Source organism: Vitis vinifera, chromosome 19, assembly GCF_030704535.1.
Source record: "Vitis vinifera cultivar Pinot Noir 40024 chromosome 19, ASM3070453v1".
NCBI lineage: Eukaryota > Viridiplantae > Streptophyta > Magnoliopsida > Vitales > Vitaceae > Vitis > Vitis vinifera.
In genome coordinates this window covers 1022095-1047132 of record NC_081823.1, presented here as the reverse complement: position 1 = coordinate 1047132, position 25038 = coordinate 1022095, and the positions used below count along the sequence as shown (strand labels likewise).

At 30.6% G+C, this 25038-nt stretch overlaps 2 protein-coding genes and 1 long non-coding RNA gene across 4 annotated transcripts; 1 reads left to right on the top strand and 2 right to left on the bottom strand.

Annotated features, from left to right (window-relative positions):
- Positions 1 to 2611: 2611 nt before the first annotated feature.
- On the bottom strand, positions 2612 to 4163 carry LOC109121804 (uncharacterized). The gene is made up of 2 exons (XR_002029062.2): positions 3818 to 4163; positions 2612 to 3394 (listed from the first exon to the last, which is right to left on the bottom strand). It is a non-coding gene; the product is annotated as an uncharacterized LOC109121804 (long non-coding RNA).
- Positions 4164 to 5232: 1069 nt separating this feature from the next.
- On the top strand, positions 5233 to 8234 carry LOC100267416 (uncharacterized). Of its 2 annotated transcripts, none has more exons than XM_002283343.5 (4): positions 5233 to 5987; positions 7454 to 7571; positions 7675 to 7927; positions 8008 to 8234. In XM_002283343.5, the coding sequence occupies exons 1-3, from the start codon at positions 5332 to 5334 to the stop codon at positions 7891 to 7893; spliced, it is 993 nt and encodes a 330-aa protein (XP_002283379.1). In that variant the 5' UTR covers positions 5233 to 5331; the 3' UTR covers positions 7894 to 7927; positions 8008 to 8234. The 2 variants fall into 2 exon arrangements, with proteins under 2 accessions (XP_002283379.1, XP_010644100.1); XM_010645798.3 differs by having other exon boundaries at positions 5245 to 5987; positions 8001 to 8234.
- Positions 8235 to 9048: 814 nt separating this feature from the next.
- LOC100257144 (septum-promoting GTP-binding protein 1) lies at positions 9049 to 11658 on the bottom strand. The gene is made up of 6 exons (XM_002285493.5): positions 10971 to 11658; positions 10753 to 10873; positions 10581 to 10677; positions 10454 to 10493; positions 10194 to 10277; positions 9049 to 9428 (listed from the first exon to the last, which is right to left on the bottom strand). The coding sequence occupies exons 1-6, from the start codon at positions 11310 to 11312 to the stop codon at positions 9264 to 9266; spliced, it is 849 nt and encodes a 282-aa protein (XP_002285529.1). The 5' UTR covers positions 11313 to 11658; the 3' UTR covers positions 9049 to 9263.
- Between the last annotated feature and the right edge of the window lie 13380 nt (positions 11659 to 25038).

The window sequence follows — 25038 nt, the reverse complement described above, 5'->3', positions numbered from 1 at the left end:
GTCATTTTCTCTGTGTTATCTCCTACTTAGTGGAGTTTGGCTTTTTGCCAAATGGGAATTGAATTATTGGCTATATATGTCACCTTGATAGAGAGATATCAGGAGAAAAGGGAAATTTTTGTTGCTTTTGGACTACTTTTTTAGGCTTTTGTTAGATGAAAGAAAACCAGGGACAAGGAAAATGCTATATTTATAAAACAAAAGATTTAGACCATTAAATATGTGTGGTGAGATTCGGGATATCAAATGAGGTACAAATGAATAGGATGAAAGTATAAAAATACAAATAAATAAGATTTGGATATGAGATTTAAAAATATGTTCACGAAACCATTTAATTGACAATACAGTCTTGATCGACATAAAAATGATATACTTTTATACAGTAGTCTATGAAAAAAGGTAACAAAAAATATGAAACTTTCGAGGATTTCATTTAATTGTTAAAGTTTGTTTGTTAGATTAAAAGGTTTTTTTTCATATAAACGTTTAAAACATATTCGAATCTAATTCTCAATTATTTTTTAAAAAATTTCTTCATTTATTCACCATGAAGTTGTTACTTACTTACATGCAATGTAATTTTTTTTTTAAAGTATTTTTTATATGTTCATTTGTTGCTCAAAATACTCTTTAAAAAAATATAAAAATATCTTAATTTTGTTCTAAAAAGTAATATATTTAAAACAAAAGTTTTAAATTTTTTTTTATATTTTAATTGTTGCTAAAAAATACTATGAAAAAAAAAATCCAAAAAGGCACCGAACTTATTCTTAAAAAACAAAAACAAAAAAATATACAAGTTCAAAATAAATTCTCAAAAAATTATTTTCTATCAAAAATCTATGAAACTCATTTTATAAGTTATAAAATAATTATATATATATATATAAACAAGAAATAAATAAATAAATAAAATTTAACTGCTTAGAATTGTGTCCAAAATCGATCTTAACCAAAATCGATCTTAACCAAGGAATTAAACAAGATTCCAAAATCTTTTCCCCCTATATTTTCTTAATTATTAAATAGAAATAAATACTCTATTGATGAATCGACAACAAATGGTGTCATTGTTTTTTAATAATGATTGCCTTTCCATGTGGAGAAATCCATTAGATGTATCACGTGGCTCAAATCTTGGTTTCTTACAAAGGATTGAATGATATGTTTGCTTTTCCGAAAAGTTTTAAGGAAAAAATAAATAAATAATGTGGTTGCTTGTGCAAAAAGTTTAAGGAAGAAAAAGTTATATATGTATATAATACAAGGAGTAAGATAAATAAAATCAAAGAAAATTATTTTCTTTCCATTTTTCCTTCAAAAAAAAAAAGTAGAAAAAGTTTAAGTATATCATTCAATAATTTTTTTTAAGGTTATTATGGACCCCGCATTTTGCATGATGTATTCCCACTCGATGACGTAACTTTTTTTTTTTATTATTTGTGAAAATTTTGATTTTTTGAAAAAGAATTAAGAGTTTCGTCACTTATTTTTGTTTTATTTTTAAAGAGAAAAACAAAATAAGAAAAAAAAAACCCTAAGTGTGACTCTTGAAGGAAAAACAAGTTTGTGAAAAATCAAAGTCGGGTCCAGGGTCAGGTTACCTATTGGGAAAGTACGATGGTGAGTCGTAACACGTCTTTAAGCCCTATAATAAGGTATCTACTAAATAAGGTGAAACAAGTGTGACAATTGATAAGAAAATCAATAGATATAAATAAAATGATCAAATAATAAAACAAATCGAGCATGAGAACGAATAAATAAATGAAGTAGGAGTGGGAGCATACCTTAGCAGCAAATAAGAACGTGCTATCATGGAAATAAGGTTAGCTCATAGTAATAAATGTAAAATATCTCACACAAAACTGATCAAGATCAAACAATATCAATCATGCACTTCACTTGAATTATTTTCAAAGAAAATATTATGAATGTTGGGCCTCCACCAAAGCCCAATTTATCTTACATGAATTAGTCTCATAAATTCCATTATTTTGGAATTATGAAGAAAAAAAATGCATTCATGCTTATAAAAATCGAGAAAAATGGAAAATTATTTTAAAATCAAAGAAAATTTGTGAAAGTGCATGCCAAAATGAGATTGACAACAAGCTTATTAAAATTAGGATTTTTGGTGACCTAAAACCCTAATGAAGAATGAAAATCGAGGACTTAAAATTACTTTAAAAAAAAGGAGTGGAATTAAAATTATTTGAAAATCCGAAGTTTTGAAGATCAAATGTAAGAATTGAAGTATTGAAAATTATTTGAAAATTAAATTTAAAAATTGGAGTTTTGAAAATCAGAGTTTTGAAAATTACTTGGAAATTAGAGTTTTTTCGAAAATTAAATTTAAAAATTGGAGTTTCTAAAAATTATTTAAAAATTGGAGTTTTGAAAATTGGAGTTTTAAAAATGATTTAATAATTGGAGTTTTTAAAATTAAATTTAAAAATTGGAATTTTAAAAAATTATTTGGGAATTGATTTTTTTTAAAAAAAATAATAATAAAATTTACAAATTGGAATGAAAATAAGATTATTTGAAAAACTGGAATTTTGAAAATCATTTAAAAGAGAATTTGCAAAAATAAAACTTTGACACGTGATGATAAAGAATAATAATAATAATAATAAAAATATAAGGGCATGTGCTTGCCCACCAAAGGTATGTGGTGTTGTCTTTCCCAACAACAATCATTTTTATATGACCATTTCCATGTGCTAGCTCTTTATGCATGTGGCCAAATACAACCAGGGGTGGAGAATTTGGTGGTCTCTTTCAAGTGGGTCCTGTAGTAGCTTCATTATGGTCATCAAATTCAAAGAATATCAATTAGCTTCAGTACATTCCTTTCCTTCTCCATCAATTTCAATGGCGTCTCCAAATCATATACTTGAGTATTTGCAGGTTGAAGATTTGTTGAGTAGCCTAGTGTAGCAACCTCATAATTGATTTTTCTGAAGGTTATGGCTTGCAGGCATTGGGAGCTATCTTTAGCTAGAAAATGGAGGCAAGTTGCAACCTCCTTCTCGTTGCATAAGAATTGTCACCGCGAGTTGAGGAGTGGAGAGAAACGCGAAACCCATGGGATGCTCCCCCTTGAAATTCACCTACAAAGCCTCGTATCCCGAAAGCCACCTTAGCAGATTCTGGAGCTCCCTTTCCTTCACGTCCTCAGGTAGACCTGAGATGAAGATCGTACGTACCTCGTCGGAAGGTGGAAGAGCCGGGGGCGGCGGCCACTGCTAGTGGTAGGGGTGGATTCCGGCACTGGCTATTTTCAGAGGGTTTGGAATATGAGATATACGGGAGACCTTGGTATCCACCCAAGAAAACTAACCCATCAAACATCTTACCATGGACTCCTTTGCTAGTCTTGACCCAACTGAAATGCTCATCACCCCAAACACACCAAAATAAACATAGAAATACAGAAGAGGGCAAAGACCAAAACATAGCATAAAATAAACAAACCAAAGACCATTAAACCTTGCTCCATCTCATAGTTTGTTAATGAGTTAGCAAATTGATCGGGGATGACCAAAATCGACTCTAAATATATATATATATATATACATAAAAACATGGTGGCAAACATCTCATGAAGGAAACCAAAACAGGGTGAAGAAACAGAGCGTGATGTAGATTCTATAGAAACCTAAAAACCAAACAAAGGTGTATGCAAATGATCTCAGATATGCATGGTTCCCAATGTCCAACTCAAACATTAGGAACAAACCCAAATATTAGCAAGAAATAGAACAACATGGTGCAAAAAATAGGACAACCGAGTATACAATGACGACACCTGAATAACTCCACTCGAGCAAGGATGGCTTGACTTCCAACACTTCATTCTGTAGCCCCCCTCTTAAAACTAAGCCAAAGTCCTCTTTTTCCTCTTCTCTTCTCTCTCTGTTTTTCTAAATCTCTTTCCCTCCCTGTTTTTCACATTCAACCATTTTTCCACTGTTTTCCTTCCTCTCCAAGCTTCTACCAACCCCACCCATTCCACTGCTCTTCTACTCCTTGCTTAGAAGAAGTCTCCATCTCAACCATCACCATGGCGAGGTGGTGGTGTCTTTTTGGCACCTATCTCATGCATGTAGCTCACCTGAAAACCATAGAAGCTATCCCCCACTCTAAAGCATGTTTCTAACTCTTCCCAGGGTGGTAAAAAAAAAGTGCTTCAAAAATAGCAAAAAAAAAACTAGACCAAAATGAGGGTCTACAATTATGTTTGGTTTTTAGAAAATATTAAGGAAAATGATTTTCTTATATTTAGATATAATATATATATATATAAATGTAATTAAAAGTTATTAGAAAGGTATATCAAATTATTTAATTTTTATATGGAATAATTAAAATAATTTATTTATTTTAAATGTATTTTTTATTTTTTCTATATTTTCTTTTAAAATTTTTAGGAATCAAATATAATGTTAAAGATAATTTCATTCAACTTATATGAGGTTTTGACTAATTACACTTTATTCTTATTGATTTGAAATTTCATTAAATGCTTTTTATGTTTTTTTCATTTATTATTTTCACTCACATTCCCTTTTATTCAAAATAAATGAAGATATTTTATGAAATTTTAAATCGAGCTAATGTATTTAACCCAAAGTTTAAGGGAAGTGAATAAAATTAACGGTTAAGGTGGGCATGGAGCTAGCTTCAATAAGAGACTTTTTCGGGCATTTCTAGCTTTAGAGCACATGTAGAAAGAAGAGAGGCATTGAAAGGAAAGAAATGGAGTGATGGGAAGAATAGTAAAAGAACGTTTCCCTTTGTCAAACCAATGTGAAGATTAATATTGGAATCAAAGGTAGGAGTAACAAATAATAACGAAGAGTGCGTTTGACAATAATTATAGAAAGTATTTTTAAGCTTTATAATACTTGAAAAATGAAAATTTTTAAGTGTTATAAAATTCAAAAATACTTCCTAAAATTACTATCAAACGCACTCAAGGAAAATTCAATAAGAAGGCAATTGATGTGCGGTCCTTGGTCTGCATATCTTCATTGTGATGTGGAAGAGATTTAGTGGCGGTTTTTCTTCCATAATCCACTCATCTAAGTGTGGTTAATTACTAAACATGGCTATGGGCCACCCAATTTGTGTCCAAGCCCATTGCCCAACAATACAAGCCCATTGCTCAAATTCATACCAGCAAAACTAAAATTAAAAGTGAATAACAATTTGCAAACAAATAAAAAGGAAAATAATAATAATAATACATAAACCCTCCTAAACCCCCAAAACCTCAGGTGCCTGAATTTCCTTCTTCTTCAGTCATACACTCATACCCACATGTCTCGCTTCAGAGCCCTCTGTTCTCACCATTTCCACGCACTCCCCAAAACCCCTCTTCACTCCACTCCAATCCTTCAAAGACCCATATCAACATCCCCGCAATTTGAAGATCAAATCCCAGAGAACAAGACCCAGAAGGGGAAAAAGCCCCTGGTTGATCTCTTCAAAGAAGCCGTGGGACTGCGCGAAAAACCCGAAAGCGAAAGCGAGGGAGAAGACAGAGAGTTGAAAAAGAGATTGAGGGAATTGGAGAGGGAGGTGAGGAGACTAAAAGCCAATGCTGTGACTGAGAGCGAAACTCCAAAGAAGAAGAAGGAGCTGAAGAAAGATGGGGTTTTGAAGGAGCAAACCAAGCCCAAGACCAGTAGCCTGTATTCATTGTTTTCAAATGGGAAAAATAGAGATGGGAAACGTGGGGAATCCGGTTCTCTAGAGAAGAAGGAAGATGAAGAGGAGGAGCCAGTGGTTTTCAAAGACTTGTCAGAGGACATGTTGCTGTTTGTTAGTCATTTGCACAGGGAGGGCTACTTCAAGGATGCTAATTTCTTGCCAAGAAGTGGATTGATTTATGGGGCTTTTGATGATAGCTATTCTCGTGCCTATATAAAGTTTGCAGCAGAGAGATTTGGCAAGGATAACCAAGAAATTGCCAAGTAAGAAATTGTTTCCTTCCGCTACTAAGGTTATTATTTTTTTGATGTTTTTGTGTTTGTTTTAGGTTTTACATAGCTGTACTGATTGTTTGCACATCACCACCATGAAGTAGGATCCTTTTTTTTATAAATATTTTGGTATTAATTTATCTTAGGACCAACATCTGGTGAAGTAATTTTAACTTAGCTTTGTCAATTTCGGTTAACAATTGAACCTTTTCCTATGAGGAAGCAAATGTGTGTAACATTATAAATTGGATCATCATGGATCATTATGATTGAACCTAGGATGGAATGGAGAATTATAACATTTGATGATCGCCTATAGGTTTGGGTACTTCACTGTGTAGTTTGCCCGCTAATAATCTTTTAATCCAAATCCAATTAGGATGGTCTTTGAGTGATAACTTGTTCAGTATCAGAAATGATCAAGAAACCAATGAATTTGCTCCCTTTTTGAAATCGACAAAGACAGATATTTTGCATTGTTGCAGTCTACTTGTTGATAATGGAGTCTTATGGAAGGGGGTCTTATGGAAGTGCTATCCCTTGAGAGATACAAGGGAAGGCGACCTTTACCTTAGCTGACAGCCAATGAAGATGAATGTGGATGATAACCTTCAATTGAGGGGATCCTATATCTGATTACAAAGCGGGTCTTATGGAAGTGCTATCCCTTGAGAGATGCATCAGGTGCCGGGATGACATTTTCTTTCATTATTTGGTTGCTTGGTGTTGGGTGTTTAGAGTGGTATATACCAGACTTCATTAAATTAGTCTAACATCAGTCAGGAGAACCAAGAAGGGTCTGAACATAAAGTGAGCTTCCCAAGTCTTGAGTGACATTTTTTCCCCTTCTGATAAGCCTCAAAGACAATCCAAGATTTTGGAAGGAAATTGGAGTAAGAATTCTTTGAGGTAGAGATATAGGAATGGGAGATTTTGACTTCTCTGCAGGTTCTGGACACTCTTTTTATGACTGTTGTGCTTTGTTTTTGGATCAAAGCAGAAAGAAATTTGCTAGGTTGTTTTCCAAGATACTGCTTCATTATTGCATTGTCCATTCTGAGGCTTGATGCATAGTTCATGAATTATTGTAGCAGCACAGTTTATTTAATGAGTGCATTAAGGAGAATGCTTGAATAAGAGCTGATAGGTCAATCAACTTCGATAGACATTTTCTTTTGGATGCATATGAGCAGTAATATATCTTTACAAGTTTATAAAACAATTCTTTATGAAATCTGTAAGGTTAGCCTTTATTTATCTAGTATGAGTCTCGTAAAAATACACATTCAAAGGTTATGTAGATAAGGAGAGGACGCTAAGGTGGATGAATATTCTTTTTTTTTTTCCAGTTCACTATGCCAATTCGACTTCCATGTTCATCCTATTTCATGTTCGTTCTTCTAGTGTCCATGTATTTGCTCTTCAGGATATTGTGAACTTAACTTGTGGATGCACAGATGGTTGTCAGGCAGTGACTTGAAAAAGGTGGCCCTCTTTGGTTGTCCTTCCCTATCAAGAAAGAGTGTTTTTGCTGCCAAAAGATTGCGCACTTTCTTCAGAATTCAGGAAGAGTTAGTAAGTCATTTTTTTATTTGAAATTCCCATTAAAATTGTTCTTATTCCCCATAGAATCTGTTTTCTTTTTGACATCCAAATTAAGACATTTCCTCACCTTTAGGTATGTAGTAAATGTGTCTTAAAGCAGTCATGCAAGTTTGTGAATCAGAGTGTATGGAAAGGCGATACCAAGAGTTTAAATTTGTCAGTTGTAATGAGACTTCTCACTCTGTATGCCATGGAGTCGATGCCTCCACAGCTGGTACTGCCCGACGAGGTAAAAGCTTCAGTCGGTCGACTACTGAAGGAGGTCCTGAGACTGAGTGAAACTGTTGCATGAGGTTACTTCAGGATCCCACACATTGATGTTTCAGGTACTGTGAAACTAATTCACACTGAAGTTGTTTCCTTCCCATTTCATTTTGACGGTTTCTGACTTTATTCTAGCTTTCAGCTTGCAGGCACACAGAGACTTGTCTGATTGCAGAAATCTGGGTTATGGGTCTTTTGAGTACTGGGTTTCTTCATCTCACACTGATGCTGGGAGCCTGAGGACTCAAGTTATATTCATTAATCATGTATGTCCTCTTAATCAACTTCTCAGCAAATTTTTTTTTTCAAACTTAAGGCAGTAGTGTTATCTTGCGAAATTTATACAAATGCAAATTCTTTAACAGAAAACCAAGCTGTTTATTTGGTTATTGATCTGATTATGCATTCAAATAATTCCGGTTTCTTTCTTGGCTTGGAAATAATTGCGACTTTTGTATCCATCCATGGTTTATGTTGAGAAACAGGAAGTGAATTTTAGGGAGGAGAGGTTCATCTGCATGTTCTGTATGTGTTCTATTTTCTATTCTTTCCAAACCAATTGATGAAGAAAAGTAGGGTTACACCTCAAATGGGCTGTGTTGCATTTGCAACCAATCCAAGTCCAATCCAAAATTTTAAAAAAAGACATTTATTTTTTTAAGCTTGGATCGGATTGGGTTGAATTTGTCTAGTCTTTTGACCTTATTTTCTATATATATAATAAAAAATTATATAATAATTGGATAAAATTGTATTTAAAACCCGTTTGCCAGTGATAATAGGAAACGTTACTAACCTTTTGAACACTTAAAAACTTTTATCATTCAAGTGTTAAAAAGACTATGAACTAGAATTACCAACAAACACACTCTCAATATTGCAAAATCTTAAAAAAATCTATGATTTTCAGTCAATCAATATTAATGTCCAAGAAAACCTATAAATTTAAGGGTAAAATTATGATTTTTCATAAAAAGCCAAGTGGGTGAATGGTTGGTATAGTAGAGGCTTCTGGCTTGCCATCATTTATGTTAGGTAATTTCCCATTCTGTAATGGAACACAATCATACCATTGTAGAAATGACCACCCCCTTAAGTTGAAAAATATGAAGTAATAATACCACTAATGAAATGGTTTCATATTTTACGTATGTAATCATGACCAAAAATGACTAGAATGTGATGTTTGTAATCCTTTCATCTTCACTTCATTCCTTAGAAAAAAACACGAAGAGGGAAATGCTTGTTACAATTATTGAATATTACAATTTGGGCAAAAAAAAAAAAAAAAAAAAAAAAAATCAAATACCAAAAATGGTCAACTATTCAGTGTTCTTCTTCTCTTTTGCTATGTACAATGAGATCGTATGACGATTAGTGGTGTAAAATACGAGTATTTCAGAAGTCTATGATGGGTTCTCCGATGGTTAAGTTTCTTTGGACAGTCCATGGCAGATTGAAGAGCTTGGCCATGATGAATTTGAAGATTTTGTTCACATTTATGTTGTGTGTGGCACTTGAGAAGAAGAGTGTTGCCTTCATAGCCCTGGCATATCCTCTTGCCTGCATTAACAAAATGGGTGCGAGTAGGATTACAATGTGAGAATCAATCTGTTTTTTGCCTTTTTCTTTTCTTCTGATTTTTCTCTTTTATTTTCTTTCATCCCTTCAAGTTTCTTAGAAACCAAACATGAAATTAGTGAAATTTTTATTTATGGGAAAAGACGTTCGTGGAAAAGTAACAAAGTGGGTACAATTCCACCTGCAACTTTAATTGAAATGTTTCCCCCCAAAGAAAAACTTGGCAAAGGGTGTCCCATTTGTGAAGAAAATAAATGAGGCAGTGTTTGGGTGAAGGGAAAAGTACTTGACATAGGGTGTCCCATTCGTGAAGAAAATTAATGTAGTACAATAAAGTTTTTCTTTGTTTGGAGGGAGAAATTTTAAGCTATGTTTGGTTAGGGGAAAATTTGAGAGAAAAAGTGAAAAAAAATAAAAAATAGAGTTAAAAGTAATAAATTATTTTTATTTGCTACTTCAAAGTCATTTTATTTATTTTAACTCATTAATATAAAGATTAAATAATTTTAAAATATATAAATTTTTAATTAATTTTAATTATATTTAATTTTTTTTGAAATATTTTATAGGACATCCAAACATAAGAAAATCATTTTTTTTTAATAATTTTTTTTCTTTTGTACTTTTTAGGAACCAAACATAACTTACGGATTAATCGCAATTTCTAGAACTACTAGAAATAAAAATATTAAAGATGAAATATCAAAATTTGCAAGAAAATACAAACTAAATAATTAAGTATGTTACCTGGGTCACGATCGGCCTTTGTAAGTCCGGAGGAAGTTTCACAAAATCATCAAATTTGGTTCCAATCATGATCGGGATCGCCGTCTAAAAAAAGAAATAAATAAAAGAAAAAGAAAAAGAAAACATCATCTACAATGGAACAGTGCCATAAGCTTAAATTTATTAAAATTGTGGGCCAAAATCTTAATTATTGAAAAAAAACCCTCTAATTAAAATCTTAATTATTATCCCTTAACTGGCAATGTCTATAGTTTCTGTACCTGATTCCACCTTCTTGCTTGGCTATACCATCCAATTACACTGCCAAAATTAAAAATTAAAAAGCTTAATTATAGTCTAAAATTACAAATTTTAGTGGAAAAAATCAATAATTAGACGTAAATTAACCTGTTTAGTGTACATCGACTGGTAAGATCGAACATGAACAGGATCGCCACTGCGTCTTTGCAAGCGATTGGAACATGAGTAAGTGAAGTATGATCACCTGAAACAAAAAATTAATCAAATATTCGAAAAATTAAGGTAAGATGAAACAAATTTAGTAGGTTGAAGTTGGTACCTCCGACATCCCATATGCTGAATGCAATTCGGGCGTCTTGGACGATTAATGTTTTGTCCATTAAATTCAATCCCGTCATTTCTAAACATTTTTTTTCTTGTTCATCACCTACATACTTAATCTTAAAATCCACAAAAAAAAAAAAAATTAAAAAACTAGAAAAATTATGACATCATCTTATTGGTATGAGAATGAGTAAAAGTATGATTGGAACTCACGAGGAAGCTGGTTTTTCCAATTTGGCAATCCCCCATCACGCATATCTTCAAGCTCACTAAATCGGAATCGCTGTCTCCGGCAGCTGTCGACGGGTCATCCGACTGCAACCCGGACTCGATCGTCTCCGGCGACGGCGATGGAGGAGGAGAGCGGCGGGACAGCCGGTGGTACCGAATTGGCTTCCCTATGGAGCAAACGATAATTCTGTCCCAAATGAACCTAAAAAACTTCTGAAAAATCGTTACTCTGTCTAGTATCCTAACCCTAATATTGACCCGCACAATTTTCCGGCAGAGTTGGGTCATTTTTCCGGTGGCCTCAGCCATTCTCCGCCCACCCATGAAGAAAAGAAGAAGAAGAGGATGAGGAGGAAAATGATGAATGGTAGTTTTCTTGGTGTCTCATAGTTTTGAATTTTCTCTTAAGTAATTTGTCCTGTAACGGCCGAAGACCCATGACGGTGACTTTCCCTTTGGGACAGTTGACCGGTTTTTTCCTGTCTAATTCCAAAACAGTCCAGCTTGCCGGCTTCTTCGGTTTCACGACCAAATTCCAATACAGTGGGCCGAGGGGTATTTTGGTCATTATCTCGATAAGGGCATTTTGGGTATTTTGTAATGTTGGAAGGAATCAAGAGATAAACCTTGTCCACATGAGCGGGGGCACAGGCATCTTGTGGGTGGGGGTTTTTTTAGGGTGTGTATGTTGTGTTTGCTCAATAATGGTGTGAGTGGTCTCTGGAGTTGGTGATGGATCCCATTTTTTAGATCATGTGCCTGTAATCTTTCTGAGTAAGGGATTGAACCATGTGATCATGGTGATTCGAGGAAATCAGAGGTTTGTATGATGAAATATTTACAAGTGTGAAAGTCAAATTTATTCTCGGCGTCGAAAGTTGTGGAATGGTGGCCTTTGATTGGTGGATCTAGATCAAGAGTTCCAAAAGCGCTTTTGGAATAAAGGAAAAGCTGCATGCACCACCTACACAATGACCCATGAACCCCTTCTGCTTTTTTCCCAAAAAAAAAAGAGAATAAACATTAAATAAATAATAAAACAGTCCTTTTGGTAATTGTGTTGGTGGGCTTTCAATCTTCCTCCTCAATCCAACCATAAAAAATTGATTTCCATTTTCATATGAATGAACATAAGATCTTATTATTAGATTCACTCATTAGTTAAGTACTTAATTGTATTCATCAAAAACAACTTTTACCAATTCTTCGAGGCAAGGAAAAAAAAAAACATAATTAAAAACGATAAAGATGAGTTATGAGTGATTTCGCATAATTAGTATTACATTATTTTATTTAACAAAAGTTACGTAAATTATAATTAATACAGTCTAAAGAAACCGTAATTATAAGAAGAGTAATTATATAACATCTTTGAATAATTCTATGTTTCTCGAGAGCATAATTAATTTTAATTTATATAATCCTACTACATGCATGCGCATAGAAAAACGGTCTGTTTAGTTTATCTATATTTAATCATAACATAAATAATAAAAATGCATTATATTATGCTTAAATTTTATTTTATTTTATTGTATTAATTATATTTTATAGATTGGCATTGTCCCTAGAATAAGAAGTAGTAGTAAGTTAGTAACCACCATTCTTTGATTTAGGCCCCTATAGCCATCCAAAGGTGGGCACTTGGTCTAAAGCCACCTAACTATTTTCAATACACTTAAAGATTATTATTAATATCAAAGTTGATGTGTTGGGTAGGATATTCAAAGGGGTTACCAAACTATTTGGGGTTCAAGAAATGTAACTTAATCTATGATTTTTATAATAATGTGAATGCTTATAATTTTAATTTGGATAGGTCAATATACCAATTCTATTTTTGTCCCCTTCAAGTTTTATTTATTTATTGCTAGGTGGTCATCGATCAATGTTAGATTTTTTATATAGACTTGTCCTTATTCGAATAGATAAAATTATTTTATAATGTCACGTTTTTTTATAAATAAATTATTTGTAAATAATTTAACTTAGACAAATCATGTATCATTATTGTTAAAATTTGTTTAGGAATGATTTTGAAGGGGTTAAAAATACTGCATTGAAAACCCTTTCCATATATAAATAGATATTTGATAAATTTTTAAAAAATCTAAAAAAATATTTATATATAAATTAGGGATGAAAATTATTCATCTTTCATCCTTGTTAAAAGTTTGTGTAGGGGTGATTTTGAATGAAAGTACTTTCTAATATTTTATTTTATTTTTATTTAAAATTAAATATCTAACAAATTTTTAGAAATTTAAAAAATCATTTAAAATAATTTTTAAATTAGTATTTCAGTGATTATGAATGGTATTATGTCGAGAACCAATCATCCATTTTTAATGTTATATTTACTTTTATTCTATCTAAAAAATGACATGATGAGTGTATGAAATTTTTATACTCATTATAAAATTTGTCTAATTAGGAATGAGACAGATACTCGAAAAAATCCGTTTTATTATTATAATTAATGATTTTTAAAATTCTATTTTTTATTTTTATTTTTTTAAGAATCGAAAATATCTTCTTTAAAATACTATTGAAAAAAAAAAAGGCATTTTTACCCAAATCACCCCCAAGCCTTTGCGTATCTACGTAAAATTAAACATCAAGTGGGAAAAAAAAAAAATCTAATGTCACATCCTACCACCACCCTACCCTATAAACCCTTGTAAAATTAAATCTTTATCAAGAAGCCCTAAAATTAGTATGATTAAGTACAAAAATTGGACACTCAATTTCTATATATACCAAACATTAGGGCACACGTGTAGACACCTCCAAAGTGAGCCAAAGCCTCACGTCTTCAATCATGGTGGGTGGCTGCATGGGTCCTACCCCCCTATACACAAAATTTCAAGAAAGATATGCTACATGCATTATTTTTATTGGTTACAAAAATAATAAAAAATTAAATTAAATTAAATTAAATTAATTATTTATTGATCATAGTGTCCTATCCTTTTGGGGCCAAATGGGGTTTTAGGTATGTGAAAGTATGGGACAGTTGGGGTTGCTTTGTTTACCACTTTCTAGTGCAAATAATTGGAACAAAATTGAATTCTAAAGTTTCATTTCTTTCAAAAATATCATGATTTCATGATAACATGTAGTTTTCTAATCGTTAGTGGTTAGGGTTTGTTTTTAAATGTTTTTTTAAATAAAATAATAACATATATTTAAGGTTGGTTTGGGATAATGGTTGATTTTGACATTTATTGGTAAAAAATGGAGAGGTTTTAGGCAATTACCATTATTATTATATAATTGGATTTCATAAATATAATTTTAGATTTTTAAAATTTTAAATAAATAAAAATCTTCTTGTATCAATTTTCTACTCTTTCAAAGTACAAATACATCACACTTGAGAGCAACATCTGCCGAGATTTTTATTCAAAGTTCTATCCAAACACTCTAGAAAATAGTGTTGTAGGTGATGATTAAATATCAAATGTTTTAACATCATGGGGTCCAAAATTAAGATGATAAAAAAATAAGATGAAATTGATTTTTGAAAAGAAAGTAAGAAATGAAAATTAAAAAGTTTTAAAATTATTCTAATATTTTAGAAAAATTGTGATATTTTGTTTTATAAAGTCAAAAAAAGTATTTAAAAAAGTAGAGGGAAAATCATGGTTTTATTTGATAATTATTTTTTAAAACAATTTTCCATTATTCAGAACAAAAAAAAAAAACCATGTAAGGTAATCAGAAAATAATAAATAGTTTTAAAAATAAAATATTACGTATAAAAACTATCTTTAAAATATACTTAAAAATATAGAAATAACTTAAAAATATTTTAGTTTTTCAAATAAATTTTTATTTTATAAAATATTAGAGAATAATTTTCAATTTTTTTTTTAAAAAATATCGTAGTTGCAGATATATTTTCTTCTTTAGAGAATCATGGACAATGAAAGATATATACATGTGCATGGTTTCCCTTTTTGAAGTGGAAATTTAAAGGTCACTCAACTATAAAAGGATACAAATAAAGAGATGCCTCGTTTCAATGGATTGAGATTGAGGGAGCAGAGGAATATGGAGACTAATCCAAATGGGTAATGCCCATATTGAAAAGACATCTTCAATGCTCCAATTCACATGCATACAATTACAAGACACCAAAAAAAAAAATCTTATTCTCCTTAAAAGATAAAGTAGTTTGAATTGACTAAAGGTGATTTCATATCAAATCCACTCAAAAAATGGCATATGGTATGATGGTATAAATTTGCAAGCAATTCAATATATGAGTCCCCACCACACCTACCTTCTTCACAAGGTCCACCACCCTACTCATGGCTAATTTGAAGTAGAGGATTTCAACTCAATTTTGATCTCTACCCATATAAAGACCTCATTTGGTATACCTTTGACTAGGTTTTTTGAATTATGGAAATATTTGATTCTTGTTGTAGGTTTTTAAGTTTGAATAGTCTATCTCATTTCCTTATTTTTCTTTCCATTTCTTATGGGTTTTAAAGTAAGTTTTGACTCTTTTGGGTTAGAATGTTATACCTCAGTTATTTATTTTGTTTATCTTTCAAGATATAATTCGTAAACGAGCTTTTGAAGTTAAGTTTTAACTCATTCTGTGAATAAATTGTAACCCGATTTAATAGTTTAAATTTTTATATCAAATTGATAACTTTATGATAGACAATAGTTTAAGTTTTAAAATAAGTTTTTAAAATTTTAGATTTATTGTTTTTTTTATAAATATAATGGATTATTTTTTTATATGTGTGTTAAAATTTGAAAAAAAAATTATCATACTTATTCCCCTAATATTGTCATTGCTTTTTAATAAGGTGGTTGAATAAATTCATTCAAAATGAATCAACATAGCTGAAGTCCCCATTCTTTATTTATGGAGATGGCGCATTCAAAGAGCAAGAAACATGCCTTCATGCCTCTGCTTGGTGGTTGCACCTCTCTCTTAATTATCATTATTAACCTGTCTCATCTACAAACAAGGATGAAGACCTACTAATATGAAATATTCACATGTGAAATTTGTGTAGGATAATAAACGAAATAACAAATGAAATTTGTAATCCAATTTTTACGATAACAAATAAAATATTGGAGGATACTAAAGTTTTGAAATTAAGTTATCATCTTATAAAATCGAGTTTAGTATTTTGATTTCAATGTCAATGACAGACATTGACATTGAAAAAAGTATGAATATGACAATTCATAAAATTATTCTTTATATTTTTCAAAGTGATTTTAGCATATGCTTAAACTTTGCAAAAAAAGTGCTTATAATAATTAGAAAGAAACTTTAATTCTTTAAAAATCACTCCAAAATGTAATTTAAAATATGTGAATCAAATGACATAGTTAGGTTAATAGAAAGCCTTTAAGCTTTCCTTTGAAGTGTGTGGTTTGTTTGGCCCACCCATTTATGTTTAACATGTCATATGGTTTTAAATTTGACTAGCTACCAAAATAGAACTTGTGGTTTGGAGCGGGTGGTTGAATCAAATTCATATCAAAATGGCTAAGCCAAATGAAAGGACCTCACTACATAACCCATTCAAAATGTTAGATGCCTTTTTATGTCTCCATAGAGTGGCTGCACCTTGCCCTTGACAATTATTATGCTCTTTTAATTCATGCCCTTTGAAATAAAGACGGGGACCCAATATTTAACTTGTGCAAGACATATAGCCTAAATGACAAAAAAATAAGAAAAATGTTATATAAAGTTGCAAGTGTTGTGTCAACCGTTTTATGATATTCAATATTATAATTCGTTCTTGAATTTATTTAGAATTATCATTTGGATGAAGTTGTATTTTTATAAGCTTTAACATGAGAAATTTGTGAACGTGAACAATTGGTTGAGGCTCAAAAATTGAGAAGCCATTATGGTTAATAAAATGCAAATTCAAAAGTATTTGGAATTATGATATCTTATTGTCTCAAAATTTATCTCAATTTGTTTTGCACATGGTCAAATAATAATTACTCATAAAATAATCTTCCATTTTGGGTTTTTCAAATTAGCCAAAGCAATTCAATATAAACCCAATTAATTATATAAAATCAAACTCATGAAGTGAATGATACATTTAGCATGAAAAAATTGTGAAGGCCCATGCCATGAACTTTTTGTTGATTTAGTTAATATTTTATATGCTTTAAATTTGACAGCACTGTACTAACAACATCTAATGTTTTCCAACAGTAGGGAAAAATCAGATATTGGAGGATATTAAAAATCTGAACTTACAATATTTATATAAGCTCTCAAATTGTCATGATTTTACCGTTTTGACTATTTTTTTAAATTTTAGAAGAGTAAAAAATATAGGATCATAAAAAATTTTTGGAATTTTAAGTAAGGTAGCCATTTAAATTATATGATGAGAATGCCAAGAAGTCCATCTTTGAAGGGTTGAGAGTAATATATGCAATGAAAATTCATGGATAACCATACGAACTAGTTAGATGTTTTGGTTTGATTATGTATAAGATAATTTTTAGCATCAAGTGAAATATTTTGGTTATATTTGATAATTTTGTACAAAATCTTATTGTTTAAAGGATGAAATGAAAAAAATAGTTTTTTTTATTGAAAGTAAAGTAATATAAAAAAAATCTGTTTTTATTAGTATATTATATACTTATACTTGATTTTTTTTTTAACGTGAATAGATCATATTTAAAAATATAAGATCATATATTTCAAAATTGTATCCAAACATTCTTAAAAATTTTCAAAACATTACACATTCTTTAAATTAAATTTAGCCTGTTTAGAGTTTTACACAACTTTCTAAAACCAACTTTTAAGAATGGTTTCCAATAAGGAAATATTGAGTTCTTACAAAATTAAGGGAACTTAACATGGATAAATCATTGGAGTTTAGGATCATGTCCTTATTCCCCTAGGGTTCCAAAATGATCTAAATCCTAAACTTAGACACATTATAATTCATTCTTCTTCTATAGTTCTAAGTTTTGGGTAAAATGTGCATTGAAGGTTCTATAATAGAAGAATACTTTTTCCGGTGACAGTCCATTCTAAATGCTAGTATAGGAAATGTGAAATGATCTAATTAGGTTAACATAATCCTTTAATTTGCCCATTGAATCTGTTTTGGTCCACTCATTTGTGTTCAAAGATATGACATGATTTCAAATTGGCCCACTTATTTTTTTTTTTTTCAAAGATATGACATGACTTCAAATTGGCCAGCTACCAAAATAAAACTTGCTGTTTGGAGTGGGTGGTTGAATCAAATTCAATGCAAAAATGGTTTGGCCTAGTGAAAGGACCTCACTCTTTATGCTTATATGCCTTTATGCCTCTATTGAGCGGTTGCACTTTGCCTTTAATAATTATCATCTTTTAATTCGTACCCTCTCCAAATAAAGACTAGGACCTCATGTTTAACTAGTGCCACCCATATACTCAAAATTAAAATAAATAAATAAAATATTTAAATAAAGTAATGGATTTAGAATTGAAGTATCAATTCTTTTATGATCTTCGATATTATACTTATTCTTGAATTTACTTTTAAAATCATTATTTGGACAAAACGGTATTGTTATAAGCTTTTAACATGAGAAATTTGAGAATGTCTCACACAAAAATTGGTTGAAATTGAAAAATTGAGAAGCCATGATGGTTAATGATATACAAATTCAAAATTATTTGGAACTATGGTATCTTATTGTCTAAAAGATTATCTTAATTTATCTTATAACAATGACTAGTCATAAACAATTGATCTATAATTTTAGGCTTTTTCATGTGGCAAAATCAGCAACATATTGTTACTCTAAACCCAATTACTTATGTAAAATCAAACACTTGAAGGGCATGATATACTTAGCACGAAAAAATTGTGAAGGCAAAGACATAAAGTTTGTGTTGTTTAGTTAATCTTTTAGGATGTTTAAATTCGAAGGCATTGTACCATCAACAACATCAAATGTTTTCTTATATCTATTTGTGTTTAAGTTTGGGAAGCAATAAGATATTGGAAGCAATTAAAAATTTCAACTTGTGTTGTTTTCATATCTTTTCAATGCATCATAATATAAAACCAAGATTATTTTCCAAATTTTGAAACATAAAAATTTGGGATCATATTAAAGTTTTGGAATTATCAGGAAGGTAGCCATTTAGACAATAAGATGAGTATGACTGCAATTCAAATCATGGAGGATAATGGATACAAATTGAGGTTTTAGTTTTTGCTGAAAATAGATGATTTGGGCTAAAAGTTAATTGAGTTATCTGAACATGGACTCAAGTTAATTCTGTTGATGGTTTCCTATTTTGGGGATAAAAATGATATTTTGTATTTGGTTGATGTTTGGTAATTTTGTTCCAAAAAAATTGTTAGTTAAAAAAAAAATGTTTTTATCGAAAATAGAGATAATAAAATTATGAGAAGTTTACTTTTTTACCTATATTTTTCAACATATAAACACTCTTTATTACATTCCATTTTTAGTTTCAAAAGATTTCTCAAAACTACTTTTAGGAAGTAATCTCAACATAAAGAGATTAATTCAAATTTTAAATTCTGTTGCCTTTATTGATGAAGCTTCTAGTTATTTATTTTTATTTTTTAAAAAAACCCTTAATATTTGAACATAAATAAAAAAATGTTTTGATAGTATTATGAAAAATATGTTATATAATAACAATTCTTTTGAAAGAATTAACCATCAAGAATTACTTCCAAGCATTAAAAAGCACTACTAATATATACATCTCCTTTGTATATCTCATGCTTTTCACCGTTAGAAAAAGAAGTCTATTTCATTTTTCATTGTTACTTTGTTCGAATGATTTACTAGAAATATGAATAAAAAAAAAAAAAATCATTCTCACGGAAACCAAACTTACTCGGATCAGGATCAAACTCTTCCCTACTCATGGTATCATGATCCACATCTATTCCCATTCTGAGTCCCTACTCTCAGTCTTTGACAGTCTCCCTTCACCAAGAGTAAGTTAAAGATATAATCTAACAGGAACAAAGATGTGTGAAATTAGGCTTTCATTTCTTACCTGAAAAACTGATACCAGGAAATGAACATCAACTGATAACTTCAATCTATACATACTGCATGCCGATTACAAAATGCCACAGAAACAGCCAATCATTATATATGTGTTGAAATATGACAACATGGCTGAAGTCCCCATTCTTTATTTGTGGAGATATGTGGTGCATTCAAAGAGCAAGAAACATGCCTTTATGCCTTTGCTAGGTGGATGCACCTCTCTCTTAGTTATCATTATTTACATTGTCTCCTCCACAAATAAGGATTAATACCTACTAATATGAAATATTCATATGAAGAATTTGTGTAGGCAAACGTATATGATGAATGAAATAACAAATGAAATATGTCATCCGATTTTTGTTACTACAAATGAAATGTTGGAGGATACTTAAGTTTTGGGATTAAATTATTATCTTATAAAATTTAGTTTAGTATTTTGATTTCAATGCCAATGATAGACAAATGAAAATAACAAATATATTTGTTCTAATTTAGAACCATTTTTGTTTTATTGATACAATACTCATGGTTGAGGCAAAATAAAAAATTCATTCACTTATTAAAATTTAGATTTTAATTTATATATTCCTTTCTATTTTTATTCCTACTACCATTGGAAATGATTTATTATAATTAGTGAATTACTCTAATTTAGTTTATGTTTCAACTAATCACGTAATCCTCTACTAGATCTCGGTATAAAAAAAGATATAATAATTCATAAAATTATTTTTTATGTTTTTAGAAGTGATTTTGTCAAATGACTAACTTCGTAAAAAAAAAATGCTTCTTATAATAAGAAAATACTTTTAATTCTTTAAAAATCACTCCAAAATGTCATTTAAATCATGTGAATCAAATCACCTAATTAGGTTAATAGGAAGCCTTTAAACTGTCCTTTGAAATATGTTTTGGCTCACCCATTTACGTTTAACATATCATATGGTTTTAAATTTGACTAGTTACCAAAATAAAACTTGTGGTTTGGAATGGGTGGTTGAATCAAATTCTTGTCAAAATGGCTTGGCCTAGTGAAAGGACCCTACTACACTACCCATTCAAAATGTAAGTGCCTTTATGCCTCTATAGAGTGGTTGCGCTTTACTCTTAATAATTATTATGATATTTTAATTCACACCCTTCGAAAATAAAGATGATGACCCAATATTCAACTTGTGCCAACCATATGGACTAAATGACAAAAAAAATAAGAAAAATCTTATATAAAGTCACAAGTCTCTAATAAGGATGTCAATCATTTTATGACAAAATTGTATTTTGTAAGCTTTAATATGAGAAATTTATGAATGTGAACGATTGGTTGAGACTCGAAAATTGAGAAGTCATGATAGTTAATGAAATGCAAATTTAAAAGTATTTGGAATTATGACATCTTGTTGTCCCAAAAATTATCTCAATTTGTTTTGGACATGGTCAAATAATAAGAAACACTCATGAAATCATTTCATTTTGGGTTTTTTAAATTAGCCAAAGCAATTCAATATAAACCCAATTAATTATATAAATTCAAACTCATGAAGTGAATGATATATTTAGCATAAAAAAATTGTGAAGACCGGAGGCAAAAACTTTTTGTTGGTTTAATTAATCTTCCATGCTTTAAATTGGAAGGTATTTTACCAACAAGATCAAATGTTTTTTAACAGCTATTTGTATTTAAGTTAAGGGACAAATTAGATATTGGAGGATATTAAAATTTTGAACTTTTAATATTTATATAAGTTTTCAAATTGTCATGATTTTATAGTCTTGACTATTTTTTAAATTTCAGAAGATTAAAATATAGAATCATATTACAGTTTTGGACTTGTAAGTAAGGTAAACATTTAAATTAAATGATGAGAATGCCAAGAATTCGATCTTTAAAAGTTTGAGAGTATCGTATGCAAATGTATATTTGTGTTGAAATGAATTGAGTTAGATGTAGGTGGTTAATTATTTTGAAAAGTGTTTCTCATCTATATACATTGAGTTGAAACTCACTTATATTATAGTTTAATTATGTTTTAGATAATTTTTTGGGATCCAGTAATAAATATTTTGGTTCTATTTGATAATTTTATACAAAATCTTATTGTTTGAAGGATGAAATTGAAATATTTTTATTGAAAATAAGGTAATGGAAAAAATTATCTGTTTTTATTAGCATTTCAAAGTTATAAGCATATGCATTTTTTTGTAACATGAATATATCGTATTTGAAGTATAACATCATATATTTCAAAATTATTTCCAAATATTCTTAAAAATTTTCAAAACATTGTACATTCTTTAAAATACATTTATACTATGTTAAGAGTTTTACACAACTTTCTAAAACCAACTTTTAAAAGTGGGACAACTGAACATGGACAAATCATTGTTGTTTAGGATCATATCATTATTCACCTAGGGTCCCAAATGATCTAAATCCCAAACTTAGATAGTTCATTCTTCTTCTATATTCTATAGTTCTAAAGTTTTGGGTAAAATGTACATGGAAGGTTTTGTCATAGAAGAATACTTTATATTTTTAGAAGTGATTTTTATGATTTTATGAAATGCTTAAAATTTGTAAAGATAAGACTTCTAATAATAGGAAAGTATTTCTTGTTTTATTCTTTCAAAATCACTCCTAAATGGAATTTTTAATTACACCAACCTTAAAATTGTCCTTTGAATGTGTTTTGGCCCACTTATTTATGTTCAAAGATATTACATGACTTCAAATTTGGCCAGCTACCAAAATAAAAGTTGTGGTTTGGAGTGGGTGATTGAATCAAATTCATGAAGGGCTTGGTCTAGTGAAAGGACCTCACTCTTTATGTTTGTATGGCCTTATGCCTCTATCAGGTGGTTGTACCTTGCCCTTAATAATTATCATCTTTTAATTCCTACCCTCTTCAAATAAAGACTAGGACCTAGTATTTAACTAATGCCATCCAGACACCCAAAATGAAAATAAATAAATAAGATATATTATTTAAATAAAGTAATAGGTGTGGAATGGAAGGTCCAATCCTTTATAACATTCAATATTTTACTCATTCTCGAATTTCAAACAAGACACGGTATTATAAGCTTTAACACAAGAAATTTGTGAATGTGTTGCACAAATTCAAATGATTTGAAATTATGATATCTTATTATCTAAAAAATGATCTCAATTTGTCTCATAACAATGACTAGCTATAACAATTAAATCTACCATTTTAGGCTTTTTCATATAGCAAAATTTGGCAACATATCGTTAATCTAAACCCATTATGTAAACTCATAACTCATGTAATGTATGATATATTTAGCATGACAAAATTGTGAAGGCCCAACAAATGAAGTTTGTTGAAATTAGGAAAATTAATTGAGTTGTCATATAGGTGGTTTACCTATATTGACGATGAAAATGATATTTTACATATTTAAAATATTATTGCTTACTCACATATTTGATAATTTTGTTTGAAATATTATCACTTAAAAAGTGTTTTTAGTTTTTACCGAAAATAAGGATGATACAATAAAAATAAAATTATGTGACGTTTATTTGTATTTTTTTTGTAATACTTATATTTTTCGGATTGTATCTAAACATTCTCTAAGAGTTTTTAGAATGTTATACATTCTTTGAAATTGCTTTCATGGGGAAGAAAGAGATTGTGTAAGGGCAACTTAAGATGGATAAATCATCTGATCTGTTACTTTTCGAATGACTTATTAGAAATATGAATAAAAAAAAATAAAAATTCATTCCCATAGAAACCAAACACACCCTAGTCAGGATCAAGCTCTTCCCTATTATGATTCACCTCTATTTCCATTCCGAGGCCCTACTCTCACTCTTTGACAGAGTCTCCTTTCATCAAAAGTAAAAGATATAATCTAACGTCAACTGAATTCCATGTTACAAAGAGTTACCAGGAAATTAACATCAACTGATAACTTCATCTATCCATACTGCATGCTGTCATTTGATCATGCCAATTACAAAATGCCACAGAAACAGCTAATCGAGACCTTTACAGACCCAATCCCAACCCAGGTCGAGATTTCCACGTGATCAACCACAATGTCAGAGCATACAATGGCAAAGTATATATACGAGTAACTGATTCTGCAAGTGAAAGCCTTCTGTAGTTACAGCTTTGGCATAGATAACTCAAGTCTCAGGGCTAGGATGGAACTGTGTCTTCAAGGTGGAGAGGAAGCTTGGAACAGTAATAGGGGGGTCCTTAAGCCAAAAACCCAGGTCATTTTCAGGCAAATGATGCCCTTGTCTACTTGGCAAAGTACCAGTTCTGGGCACATTTTGCATCAACAGCAAGGAAGACACTAAGAATATTCTTGCCGTCAAAGGGTTTTTCCATGCACTCCCCAACCATGGCCTTAGCAACCTCAGCCGACTCTGTTGGTCCCCCCAGGATGATTTCATCGTGAACCTGCTTTCCTACTAGAGTCATTTTTGAACAAACCCGCTTTGGGTGGCCTTCACACTCCTCTTCTTAAATCCTTTATGCAAATTATTGTGTTTTTTAAAATCAGATTTGGGGGAATTATTGCTGATTGAATAGAATAAAGGTATGTGATTTCATATCAAATCCACTCAAAAAATGGCATATGGTATGATGGTATAAATTTGCAAGCAATTTCTACATGAGTCCCCACCACACCTACCCTCTTCACAAGGCCCACCACTCTACTCATCACTAATTAGTAGGGAATTTCAACTCAATTTTGATCTCTAGCCACATGAAGACCTCAATTGTTACACCCATTGATTAAGGTTTTTTGAAATATGCATATATTTGATTTTTGTATAGTCTATCTCATTTCCTTGGTTTTCTTTTTCTTATGGTATAATTCATAAGTGGGTTTTGAGGTAAGTTTTGACTCTTGAGTTTGAATCTTCTGTACCTATTATTTCTTATTTTCTTGTCTATTTCTTGAGGTATAATTTATAAATGATTTTTGAAGTTATGTTCCAACTCAT